Consider the following 12,947-nt stretch of genomic DNA (forward strand, 5'->3'; position numbering starts at 1 on the left):
TTTAAGAATTTTATTTTAATTTTCAAACATTGTTTTACATTAAAAAAAATCAAAAATCAAAAGATATTAGATGATGAAGATTTTTAAATTTTTCATTGTTTTTGTCTTTGGAAACATGAAAAAAATAAAATCTCAAAAATAAAGATAATATCAAAAAAAATTGAATGACACAACGCACAAAAATTTGTAGAGTCGCCACTAATTATTGTAACAACAGTGATTCGTAGCTCGAATTTACCAAGGCCCGAATGGCCCGAGGTGTCAGAACGACGTTGTTTTGGCACTTTTTTTTTTTTTCTTCTTCTTCTTCTTCTTCTTCTTCTTCCCCTCTCTTCCTTCCTCTTCTTCCTCTGTTCTGAATCCAAACTCAAACCTTTGGTCTGAATCCAAACTCAAATCAAAATCAAAAAAAAAAAAATTCTTTTTCCTTTCCCCTCTCTTCTTCCTTTTCTTCCTTTCCCCTCTCTTTTTCCTTCCTCTTCCGGTCGGCCAACAGATTTAAAAGAAAAGAAAGGAGGAAGAACAGATTCGTATAAAAAAAAAAAACAAAGTACAGAACAGAGAGTAGAGAGTAGAGAGAGGAGAACAGATCTGTGTACACATACAGAGAAGGGTAATCCAAAATCAAATCAAAACCAAAACCCACAAAACTAAAAAAAATTAAAACCAAACCAAACATTTGGATAAAAAAAAATTTCCCTCTCTGAAACTGGTAACAGAGAGGCGAAAGAAATAGAGAAAAGAGGAGAGAGAGAGAGCCCACCATCGCAGAGAGAGAGAGCCCACCGTTGCAGTTGAGAAGGAAAAAGAAGAAGAAGACCAAAACAGAGGCAGAGGAGGAGAATAGAGAAAGAAAGGGGGGGTCGGGCCATTCGAGCCCTTCTTTTCTCGAGCTACGAAGCTTTACTCTTATTGTAATTTGAGGCTGGTGGCCTGGGTTCAAAGGCTAACAATTTGATTTAGAGCCTCCGTTTTGGAAATATGTTGATTTTTTGATTTTTTGATTTTTTTGATTATTTTAGTCTGGATTAAAAAGTTTAATTTGGGAAGGATTTTTTGACTTTTTGATTTTTTTTAATTTTTTTTGTGAGAGAAGAGTGTAATGATTATGAGTTGGATGTGATGTTTTGTTTATCGTGATTAAAATAATTTATTTTATCTTTTGTGATTAAAATAATAATAATAAAAAATAATAAAAAATAAAAAATAAAAAACTCTTGTCAAACGGAACTAGAGGCTCGAGACTTAGGTCCGGAGGCGAACATGGTTTCAACTTTACAAGGCTGATTGTGCTGACAGTTATACTGTAGTTGTCTTGTTTTGGAATTGGGGTCACAGCAGCAAGGGTCATAAAGGCAATTACATTGTCCAAATATCTTTTCAAGTAAAAACTAAAATAACATATTAAGCCTCCGTTTGAGAAGTGGGTTGACTTTTTAAGTTTTTTAGCTTTTTTGACTATTTTAACTTGGGCTAAAAAGTTTGGTTTGGGAAGGGCTTTTTGGCTCTTTAGCTTTTCTGACTTTTTTTGTGAGAGAAGAGTGTAATGATTATGGGTTGGATGTGATGTTTTATTTTTTGTGGCTAAAATAATCTATTTTGTCTTTTATGGCTAAAATAACTAAAAAAATCCCAAACTCTTCTTGCCAAACGAACCCTAAAAAACTTTTCAAACGATGCCTCAATTTAGAACCAACCAATTTTGTATTTATTATTATTTTTTATTATTTTTTGTCACTATGTTAAAAAAAATTACTTTCAAAGGCCAGTTATATTGTCCATTATTTATACAAATTTGAATAATACAACATATTTGGCATATGTATGAGCAAAAATGATTGAGTTCTCGAATTTGAGGCTCAATTTGCCTCGAAATCATTTTTTTTTTTTCTTTTCTTTTTTTCCAAAGCTGTTTTAGTTTGGTTTTTTTTTTTTTTTTTCTCTTTGTTCTTTATAGGGGTGATTATGTATAAGGGTATACTAAAAAATTAGACATTTTGTAAGTAAGTTGGGTTGGACTGATTGGGTAATAAAATTGACTGATTAATTTTTTTTAATTTTATTTTATTTTATTTGTTAGGCTGTGTTGGTTTTTTTTTTAATTTTTTTTTAAAAGGTGGTTATGTGTAGGGGTGTGCCAAAAAACTAGACATCCTATACTAACTCATCGTACAAAATTATAAGGAATTAACGAATTTTAACCAACAGTCTAACTGATCAGTCAATTAAGTTGGACTGATTAAGTAATAAAATTGATTAATTAATTAAACTGTTGGTTAAATTTTTTTATTTTCATATAATTTTATATGATGAGTAGATGAGAAATGTATAATATTTTTGATTGAATCTTTTGAGTGAAAATAAGTGGATTAGGGGTAGGCTAGGAGAGTGAGGAAAAAGAAAAAGTCGATTTTATTGTCACTTTTATGGTTTGGTCTTGCTTTTTAAAATAAGTTAATTATAATTCAATTTACATTTTATACTTGTGGTTATGATTTAAAGCAAAATTAGACTGTTTATATTTACGCATAGAACCATGTTTTTCGAGATTTGATTTTGTTGAATTTTAAAATTGTGTGATTCAGCCTCCATTTGGGAAGTGGGTTGACTTTTTAGTTTTTTAATTTTTTGAATTTTTTGGCTATTTTAGTCTAGGCTAAAAAGCTTGATTTGGGAAGGGTTTTTTGGCTTTTTTTGATTTTTTTTTGTGAGAGAAGAGTGTAATGTTTATAGGTTAAATGTGATGTTTTGTTTGTTGTGACTAAAATAGCCTATTTTGTCTTTTATGGCTATTTTAGCTCCAAAATCACTTGTCAAATACTGATTTCAAATTTTATAAAATGGTAACTAATATTTTGATTTTAATTTAGAAAATGTTTGAGATCTCATTAATCTCTTACAATTCAACTCACAATTATTTAATTTGTTAAAGTATCAATTTTTAATTGATTACATATCAATAATAGATTGATCATCTTTATCACATCATTATGGATACATCTGTGAGTTGTGAGTGTAAAATGTGAATCCATAACATTGGGAGTGTTTGGGAACCTAGCTTTAAGGTTAAAATAGTCTCAAAAACAATTTTAGCCTAAGCCTTCGTTTGGCAAGCAAAAAGCCAGGCTTTTTTGGCTAAAATAGCCACAAAAAACAAAATAGGCTATTTTAGCCACAAAAAACAAAACATCAAATCCAACCCATAATCATTACAATCCTCTCTCACAAAAAAAGCCAAAAAAGCCAAAAAGCCAAAAAGCCCTTCCCAAACCAGGCTAAAATAGCCAAAAAGCCAAAAAGCCAAAAAGCCAACCCACTTCCCAAACGGAGGCTAAAAGTTACTAAACTAAAAGTTTAAAAAAAATAAAAAATAAAAAAAATAGGTCGGCAGTGGGCTGTCACTGTGACAGTGTAAGCACAGCCTACCACTGTCAGGTAAATTATAATTTTACCCTTTTAAATTAATTTTGAAAAATGTGAGGTTAATGACAAATTTGTCATTTTACTTCAAATATCATTTCAACACATTTTTCAATACACCAACTCAAACAAAAATTTATCATATCTTCCCAAACACAAAAATTAAAATAACCTACTAAAATAGTCAAAAAATCAAAAGCCTATAAAATAGTCACTTCCCAAACACCCACATTGTTGCTTAATTTATTTCAAAACTGAACTTAAGGGGGTAATTAGGATATATTATATAAATTCACTTTTTATCTGTTTTCATTTTTTAAATCACATTCAGCTTGCTTGGTTGTATTTTTTCAAAAATACTTTTTAGAAAATTAAACTTTTTTGTTTTCCGTGTTTTTTATTTTGACTGAATATTTTTAATATTTTAAGCAATTTTTTTTACTTTTTAGACATACCTAACATAAATATACCTAAAAAATAAAAAAATTGTAAAAAAACCTTTTAAAAATTCACTAAATACCAAAAATATAAAAAAAAAAATACGATAATTCAATACATTTTTTATATTTTTATGTATTTATTAAATTTTTAAATTATTTTTTCACAAGTTTTTTACTTTTTAGATATATCTAAGTAAGGTGCATCTAAAAAAGTAAAAAAAAAATGTTTAAAATTTTAAAAATATTCACTAAAAATAAAAAAAATACAAAAATCAGAAAATTGAATTTTTAAAAAACTTAATTCAAAAAAATCAAATCAAACACACTGATTATTACTTCTTTACTTTTTTTATATATATTTTTAAAATATATATATTATTTAAATTATTCCAAACAATGCCGGATTCCAAGCTCTTCGCTGCTAAAATGGTTCCGATAGGTAGCTCAAATTTGAAGGCTCGAATTTGGCTCGAATTCGGAGAAGAAGAAGAAGAAGAAGGAAGAAGAAGAAGAAAAAAAAAAGGAGGAAGGAGGAGGAGGAGGAGGAGGAGGACTGGAGGAGGCATAATCACAGGGGGAGGGGAAGGCGGAGGCAGGGCCGGAGGCGACGGCGGTGGTGCTGCAACGATTGCTGGTGCTGCGACGATCGGCAGCGGCGAGGCGATGGCGATGGTGCTGCGACGATCTCCTCTTCTCCTCTCACTTTCTCCCTCTTTCTTCCTCTTTCTCTTCTCCTCTCTTCTCCTCTCTTCTTGTCCTCCTATGCTCTTCTCCTATGTTCAACGAAGAAGAAGAAAAGAAAGAAAGAAAAAGAAGAAAAAAAAAGACAAGAAAAAAAAATTCAAAATTCAAAACGGCGTGATTTTGAGTCGAATTCGGGCCACCGAATTCGAGCTGCAAGCCATTTTCCCTGCTAAAAATCCACTGTCCCCAATTTGAAACCCCTGGCATACATGATACAGACACAGAGCAACCTAGAGAGAGAAAATCAAGAGCAACTTTAGAGAGACAGGGAGAGAGAGAGAGAGAGAGAGAATCACAATAATAATGTCAGGCTTCAGATTCTCGTCTTCATCATCTTCAACCCATCAATTCTCTCCATTCTGTTCCACATCATCATCATCATCATCAAATTCAGTCTTCCCTTCGATTTCACCTCCCTCATCTGGCCTGTTTTTCGGCAGTTTCTCTTCAAACCCTAGTAGCTCTTCGACTTCTTTCGCCTTCGGATCGCCCAAATTCACGTCTTCTTCTTCGACTACTACTTCCAACTTGTTTGGATCTGCTACTTTGAGCTCTGTTTCAGCTACTAGCCCCGCAGTTTTTGGGTCTTCTTCTTCGAATTCGATCTCTACTGGTACAAGCTCTGCTCCATTTTTTTCTTCAAACTTGTTTGTATCTTCATCTTCATCTTCATCTTCATCTTCATCTTCCCCTTCTTTTCCCAATTTGTTTGGGTCGTCTTCTTTTCCTGCGATTTCAGCACCTGCATTCTCGTTTGCAAGTTCTGTATCCAATGCGGGTTCGTCTTCATCAAGCTTCAGTTACACAAACACTCCTGCCAGTTCACATCCTGGTTTGTCACTGTCCACAGAAACATCAGCGCCTGCCTCGTCAGGACAACCACAATCTACTGCTGTTGCGCCTCTATTTGGTGAGTTCATAAACTTTTCATCTAATTTGATTACAAATTTGAGTAAAAAACTTGATTTCATACCAACTATTATAATCCTCTCATCAAATTTTCATCAAAAATCTTTTTAAACATTCATCACTCAAGGATTTGATGGAAGAAATTACTCTCCTTTGGTTTGATGAAAGGATTGGAGATACTCTTATGGAAGTATACAATGGTCTCATTATATATCCCGTGGTTATTTTATCTCTAGTATAGTAACTGCAATCTATAACCCATATCTGTTCTAAACAATTTTTACGATTGCTGCTCTAGTCCTTCAATTTTTGATACTTGAATTGGGTTTTCATTGAACTATGGAGTGGAAATAAGCTATGTTGGTTAGAATTTCTACTCATTGCCTAGGTTTAAATAGATACATTTAGTGTGACATCTGTAGCTGTACAACTGTAAAACTCGGTCTTGATTTACTATTTCAAAGTTCCCACTTATGCCAAATACTAGGTTCTTGCCTGTTAAATAGAATCAGTGAACTCTTGCTAAGGGTATAATGGCTGTGAATTTTTCCAAGGGTGAAAAAATTGTTTACTATTAGTCGTCTAGTCTAGATTAAGTCCAAGCTTTGTCTTTTATTATGCATTTCAGGACCTCCTTTTCCCATAGATGGAAGTTGTTCCGCAACATCTCTGGAAGCAGATTTGGGTGACAGAGAGGAAGAGGATGATGGAGTGGAAGAGGTTTACATTGAGTTTGGGCAAGGAAGGGGCGGTTTAGCAAAACAAGTAACAGTTGCAATGGCTGAGCAGGAGGCAGTGGTTCCAGGTTTAAGGACCGATCAAGAGGAGGAGAGTCAGAAAGTTATGAAAATGGAAGGTTCTAGTGTGCAGGAAAGCCATGAAAATGAAACCAATCCATCAGTAGTTTCCATTTCTGCTGATTCCATATCTAAGTTGCAACCTGCTGAGGCTATTGTAGATACACCAAATGCCTCAATGGCAGAGCTTAATGGTGGCAAAGAGGTTCAACTAGATGATGCACCCATTTGTGTTGAGGTTGAGGGAAAATCTGGTGTTGCCTCCACCGTTATTGCAGGGGATGAAGCAAGTGCTCATGGGACTGGAAGCCAAACTTTCTGTGTCTCACCTCCATTTATTTATGTGAATGGGTTCTGTATTTCTTCCCAGAATGGGCTGATTGTCAAACAAATTTTTGACAAGTATGGTGACATAACGAAGGGAAGCAAGATAAAGAGTGTAGCTGCCAAATCAGGGTTCTTAGAATTGGTGGCTGATACAGTGCAACGACTATGCAACCACACCATGAAGACCCTTGGTTTAGATGAACTGAGATTCATAGAGCAGCACACAGGTGATGCATTGGCTGTTGGGTTTAATGTGAATTGGTTGCATCAAAGGGTCGAGAAAATCATTTCGGCTTCTGATTATCATCTGCATTTGATGGAGTTGGACAAATTGGCCAAGCAAATAGATGATGCCAAGAAATCTCTGATGGAGATGGAGCTGAGGAAAATGATTTGCATGCAGGAGGTGGCTGCAATCAAGGGTGAAATGGAAGAAAATGGCTTTGGGGAGTCCAATCTGGGTGATGGCCTTTTGTGATGGGTTAGGATAGTTACAACTTACAAGGGACATCTTTCTCTATTCTCCCCTCTCTTCCATCTTTTGTGTTGTTTTTAAGTCAATTTCTAATGTTCTATATTACTAGTCTTACAATTAGTATTAGTGTAGAACATTGTGTTGTTTTCCTCTTTGGAAATGAGTTGTGGTATGTAAACTGAAAAATTGTACATAAAATCAAGGTAGCATATCACTATATAGCAAAAAAATCCATCAAAGTAGTTTATATATATATATATGTATTGTGAGGATATTTTATTCCCTTAGAAATACCGGGGTCGTGGTACTGCTTGAGAAAAAAGAAAAAAAAAATGACTCTAAAGAAGCCAAACTTTCTCCAACAAAATTATATACAAATTAGACCTATAAAACGTTATTGTGCATGTTAGAAATTGGGCGTGGCATGACCCTTTGAACCTTTTGAACTTGAACTTTTTGAATTTTATCCATGTAAGTAACCATTCAGGATATCTATTTCTATCATATCAATAGATATAGATAGATGGATAGATAGATATTGGTTGTTATATCTGATTATATATTTTATATATAATATATTTAATAGATCAGATACGTATATCAGATATACGCTATGTGGTTTTTACCTGTAATCATTTTTTCCATACTCTCTCTCTCTGACTCTCTCCTATAAAACAACGATCAAGTCATTTTGCACTGTGACTTGTGTGGGTGATACTCATTTTGTAATATCACTCCACTGCTGGATTCGTTGTTCAGAGTTTGAAAGCATGTGATTTACCCACGAGGTTCTTCTCTACAAGGTATGATTCTGATATTTTATCCGCTGCGTTATTATGCCTTTTGATTTACATTGGTATCAGAGCTTATATGGGTTATTGTTGGGCAATCTTTACTGTATTTAAAAAGATTAAATTCTGTTGTGTACAAAACAACAACAAGAATATAAAGAAATAAAGAAAAGGAGAGAATTTGTTTGATTACAAAAATCAAACTCGAAATAAAAATAAATAAATAAAATCACAGATTTTATTTTGTTACAAAAACAAAAATAAAATCTGATTAAATAAACAAATAAAAAACAGAATAAAATTAAACAACTTACTTGGTTAATTTATTTGAATAACTTTTCTGATCAAGTCCAGTGTTTAACATTGTGTCCTTAAGACAGATTCGTCCTCTCCACGGTGCTTTCAGAATTTGGACGTCTATCTCCCAGGATGAAATGATCTTACCACAAACAATAGTAGCACTACAAATTGTTTGCCTTACGAACACACTGAGTGTTTACACTCTTTCTTTCAGAAATAAAATGCAGCAAGATGAAGAATATAATTAGCAGAGGTGAAATACGAAATTTCTGAAAAAATTATCAAATGAGGGTGGTCCTATTTATAGATGTAAAGGTGGCTCTTGGTTTTAAATTGAACAGGTATGATACCTGTTGGTTTTGAATTCAAACAGATTTGAATCTGTTGATAATTTAAACAGATAGCAAAAAACGGGAAGGGCCCTGTTTGGGTGTGCATTAATTATTTCTGTTTGAAAACGGGAAGGGCCCTGTTTGGATGTACAGAAAATCCAAATCAGTTTAATTTGAATTCTAGATTTTATTTTACCAAAAAATAAAATTAAATTCAAATGTTTTTTGCCCAAAAAGATTAGAAGCCCAATCCAACCACGCGCCCAAGCCCAGCCCGCCCGACCAGACAGACGGCAGCGGCGGCGCGCGCGTGTATGGTGATTTTTGGGTCCAATGGGTCTAGCCCAATTTGCCCATAACTTCTCCCTCTAAAACACTTGGGTACCCCTTGGGGCACACCCCAAGTATCTCACCTAAGCCTTATAAACCCTTTCAAAACTTCCCACCAAATCAATGTGGGACAAGCCAATTTACAACCTTAAGGAATTTCCACCAAAACTCCATTTCCATGGAGCACACTTTGGTTTCAATTTCCCATTCACTCGGTAATGGTTTTGAGCAACCAAATATACCACGTGAATCACAACGCGGCATAGAACGCGTTACCACTTTGACCCGAGTAAATCGACACTCGGGGCCCACCTAAAAAATAGACCAAACTTGAGAAAAATTCTGGTTTTACCCAGAATTTTTCTACCATTTCCAACAATCCCCCACATGAATGGAATTTGATGACAACAGAAATGCAACAATATGCAGACTTTAACGAAAGAGTATAAGTCGAAAATATCTTACATCAGGATAGGTAGTTTTCGGCCTTGAACTTTCCGTAGTGATAACCTATCGGACTTACTGGCTAACCAATGGACGCGATGCCTTGAATTGTTCAGCCGTTTGTGTCACGCCCCAGACTTGCCCCTAAAAGTTTGGGCATGACCTAAGCAGAAAAGGACACTTAACCTGGTTTCATAGAGGGGCCTGACCGGAAGCTGTAATAATAAGTGATATAAACCAGAAAATATGACATCCATTGAGCCACTAAGTCATGCCAGGATCATAAACATTTCATAAGACAAGTACATCAAAAGCCAAAATGCATTTGAGAGTTAGTTATTTACAGGCATATACAAATCCAACCCCGAGGTGGGGTATATAACAAAATTATTAAGTGCATACTAACTTAAGCCAATAGCAAAAGTGTAAGCCATCATCTAACAACTCCACGAAAGTAGGGTCCCGACCCCAAGCTTGGCGGTGCCTAGGCTGACAAAAGTATGACAATGCCGAGTTAAGATCGACCTCCTGGTTGATTACCTACAGAAACAGGCATAGCACAGGGTGAGCCAAGCTCAGTGAACAATAGTACTGGTATGCTTGTAAACTTAATTAATGCTGAAATCATGTAATCAGTCTGTCTCTGTACAGCTTGTTGGGACAACATAATCGGTTTATAATCGTCATAATGTGGCCCCTGGCCTAAGAACTTCACACATTCAGAAAAGAGTCCTTGGGTTCATAATTCACAATTCATCACATAGACCTTTGGTTCTTTTTTATTCACAAGCTTACAATAGTATAAGTTCATATTTCACACATCGGCCCTTGGCCTCATAATTTCATCGTTCACAAATGGCCCTTGGCCACATTGATTCACAATTCACAAATGACCCTTGGTCATGTAGTTTCACATTAGGGCTCGTAGCCACATTGACTCACAAATGGCTCTAAGCCACATTGGTTCACAAGTTCATAATTGCCTTGATACATTCCGTTAGTCACAAGCTTTCCCATAGGATGTGTACGACTTCACAACCTTTTTCAATGTTTCCACAATTTCGTATTGAATCACTTATAGCAAATATATCATTTCATGCCAACACAAGTTCGATAGCAAAGTTCGTAACGTCAATACATAATATGATAATACTTTCAACAAGGGTCACAACGTCAATAATAATAAGTACTGAGTAGAGGTACATTGAAGTACTATTACTCACTGTGTTGTGTCGGTGCACTTCCTCTTGAGGCGTTTCCTACACATATGAAAAATCACATTAGTCCCTTTATCCTTGTTAAATCAACATTCGGTTCACTTACTTTGATTGAATTAACGAACATTCAAACAATATAAATTGCAAGTTTTGACAACATTAGAGGACCCAATACGCAAAACGGAGCATCCCAACTTTTCTGACTTGAGCCGCACGTGCGGCTAGGATCTCCCGCATGTGCGGCATACCTCCCGCACGTGCGGCATTGAGGCCCCGCACGTGCTTTTTTTGCAGTGTTGAACTCCAAAATTTGCCATTTTCCCCGCACGTGCGGCAGTGACTCCCGCACGTACGACTGAGGTTCCCGCACGTGCGGCCTTAGGCCCTGCACGTGCGGCGATTCTGCACCAAAAAGTCCGAAAATTCTGCACAATTCCCTCCTCTTGTAGACATGTTTAGGGCCTCAAAAATCTAGCTTTAAATTACTAATATATAAGCTCAAAGCATATGAATACATGTGAACAAGGATCAAATTACATATTTCATTTGAGTAAAAATCAAATCATGAATTCACAACTTAAATTCACTCCAATTCATAAGATTCCTATTTGTCCTCACATCTCAATACATAAACACAAAATCATGCCACATACTTGAATTCAAACAAGTCAATTGAAGAAATAGAGTAAAGCCTCTCATAGGTACTTCAAATTGAGTCAAAACAGGCAAAGTAAGGTCATCTTGCTAATTTACTTCTCATACTCACAACACCACAATCCCAACTCTTAGGTACATGATTATAGAAACATCTTCACATAAATTATGACAAAAAGGGTTGTGGATGAAAATTAGACAAACATTTACATACCTTAAGCCCAAATCCCAACCTTCTTGAGGACCTTCTCTCTCTACCCTTCAATTCTTAAGTTTAGAGTTATGAATTCCTTGGTTTGTCAAATGACCAAGAACACACATATATATATTTCCATAAAGAGAGAATAAGACGAAAATCAATCGTTTACACATCCGAAAATTAAAATTTCACAGAAGTGCTTAATATTAACTAAAAATTATGCTGGTTCCAAATATATGATCAATTTTGACTTATTAAGCCGCTAAGGCCCTCAATTTCTACTTTATCGTTCTAGTAGTAACAGATACATTTCTTTCCTAACAGATACAATTCATTCCACAAGGCCTTACACCATAGTTACTTGAACTTATTTTCTTGTACAGTTTCATCTTAGGCATTTAACAGCACAGATTAAAGGACTAACATATATCACAAGCACATATGAGGGTCGGGTTGTTACAGTTTGTGTAAGCCAAGACAATAGATTTCACACAAAATATCTTCTAACACATCGTGGTTCTCACTGTTGTGTTCATTTTAGCCTTGAACGCGCCTGGTTTTCATAAGTGTTTCTAGAGAATTTAGCCTTTTCATTCTCATAGAACCGGCCCCAGTTCAACACTCATATAGGTGATTCTTATTGTGAGTATCTCCTTATACTCGTCTTGATTTTATACCTTAATCAAGATATAAGTAATCATTAAAAGCAAAGCTTATCCTTATACCCCTGCATATAACATATGTTGCAGATATCACTCTCACTATAGGAATTGGTAGGGAATTTTTAATCCCTTGGTGATTTCTGGTAAGCCATACGTAACTTAGTTGTCCCTTTGAACTTAGTTCTTGGGATCTCCAGTCATATAAGTAGGATTACCATTATGACGACTCTTATGTAATAGGCTTTAATCCCATCCCCTTCGATGAACTATACACTAGCTCTTTTGTCAAACCTTTTGTTAACGGATCCGCAATAGTCTCTTTAGATTTTATATAATCTATTGAGATTATTCCGTTTGACAACAATTGCCTTACGGTATTATGTCGACGACGAATATGTCGTGACTTACCATTATACATATGATTCTGTGCCCTACCTATTGCAGATTGACTATCACAATGAATGCAAATAGCTGGTACAGGTTTTAGTCACATTGGAATGTCTTCTAAGAAGTGACGAAGCCATTCTGCTTCTTCACCTGCTTTGTCTAAAGCAATAAACTCGGATTCCATTATGGATCGTGCAATGCAAGTTTGTTTCGTGGACTTCCAAGAAACAGCAGCGCCTCCTAGAGTAAAGACATATCCACTAGTGGATTTTGAATCTTTAGTATCCGATATCCAATTGGCATCACAATAACCTTCGAGTACTGCTGGATATCGAGTAAAGTTCAAACCATGATCACGAGTAAATCTTAGATATCTAAGAACCCGAATGATCGCTTTCCAATGGTCTTCTCCAGGGTTACTAGTGTACCTACTCAATTTACTGATAGCATAAGCTATATCAGGACGAGTACAATTCATTAGGTACATTAGGCTTCCAATGATTTGGGAGTATTTTAACT

The 12,947-nt window shown here is 35.3% G+C and overlaps 1 protein-coding gene across 2 annotated transcripts; it reads left to right on the forward strand.

Annotated features, from left to right (window-relative positions):
- Positions 1-4,771: 4,771 nt before the first annotated feature.
- LOC114263772 (uncharacterized) lies at positions 4,772-7,479 on the forward strand. Of its 2 annotated transcripts, XM_028204359.2 has the most exons (3): positions 4,776-5,217; positions 5,344-5,514; positions 6,142-7,479. In XM_028204359.2, exons 1-3 carry the CDS (start codon positions 4,908-4,910, stop codon positions 7,113-7,115), a joined length of 1,455 nt encoding a protein of 484 aa, XP_028060160.2. In that variant the 5' UTR covers positions 4,776-4,907; the 3' UTR covers positions 7,116-7,479. The 2 variants fall into 2 exon arrangements, with proteins under 2 accessions (XP_028060159.2, XP_028060160.2); XM_028204358.2 differs by having other exon boundaries at positions 4,772-5,514.
- The last annotated feature ends 5,468 nt before the right edge of the window (positions 7,480-12,947 follow it).

This window comes from Camellia sinensis, chromosome 5 (genome assembly GCF_055761805.1).
Source record: "Camellia sinensis isolate YWXY chromosome 5, ASM5576180v1, whole genome shotgun sequence".
In the NCBI taxonomy this organism is placed as follows: domain Eukaryota; kingdom Viridiplantae; phylum Streptophyta; class Magnoliopsida; order Ericales; family Theaceae; genus Camellia; species Camellia sinensis.

Excerpts from the sequence above, each read along its gene's own strand:
- LOC114263772 (XM_028204358.2), top strand. The coding sequence starts at position 4,908 with ATGTCAGGCTTCAGATTCTCGTCTTCATCATCTTCAACCCATCAATTC. Across the intron at positions 5,515-6,141 it reads TGCTGTTGCGCCTCTATTTG|GACCTCCTTTTCCCATAGAT; the intron begins GTGAGTTCATAA and ends TATGCATTTCAG.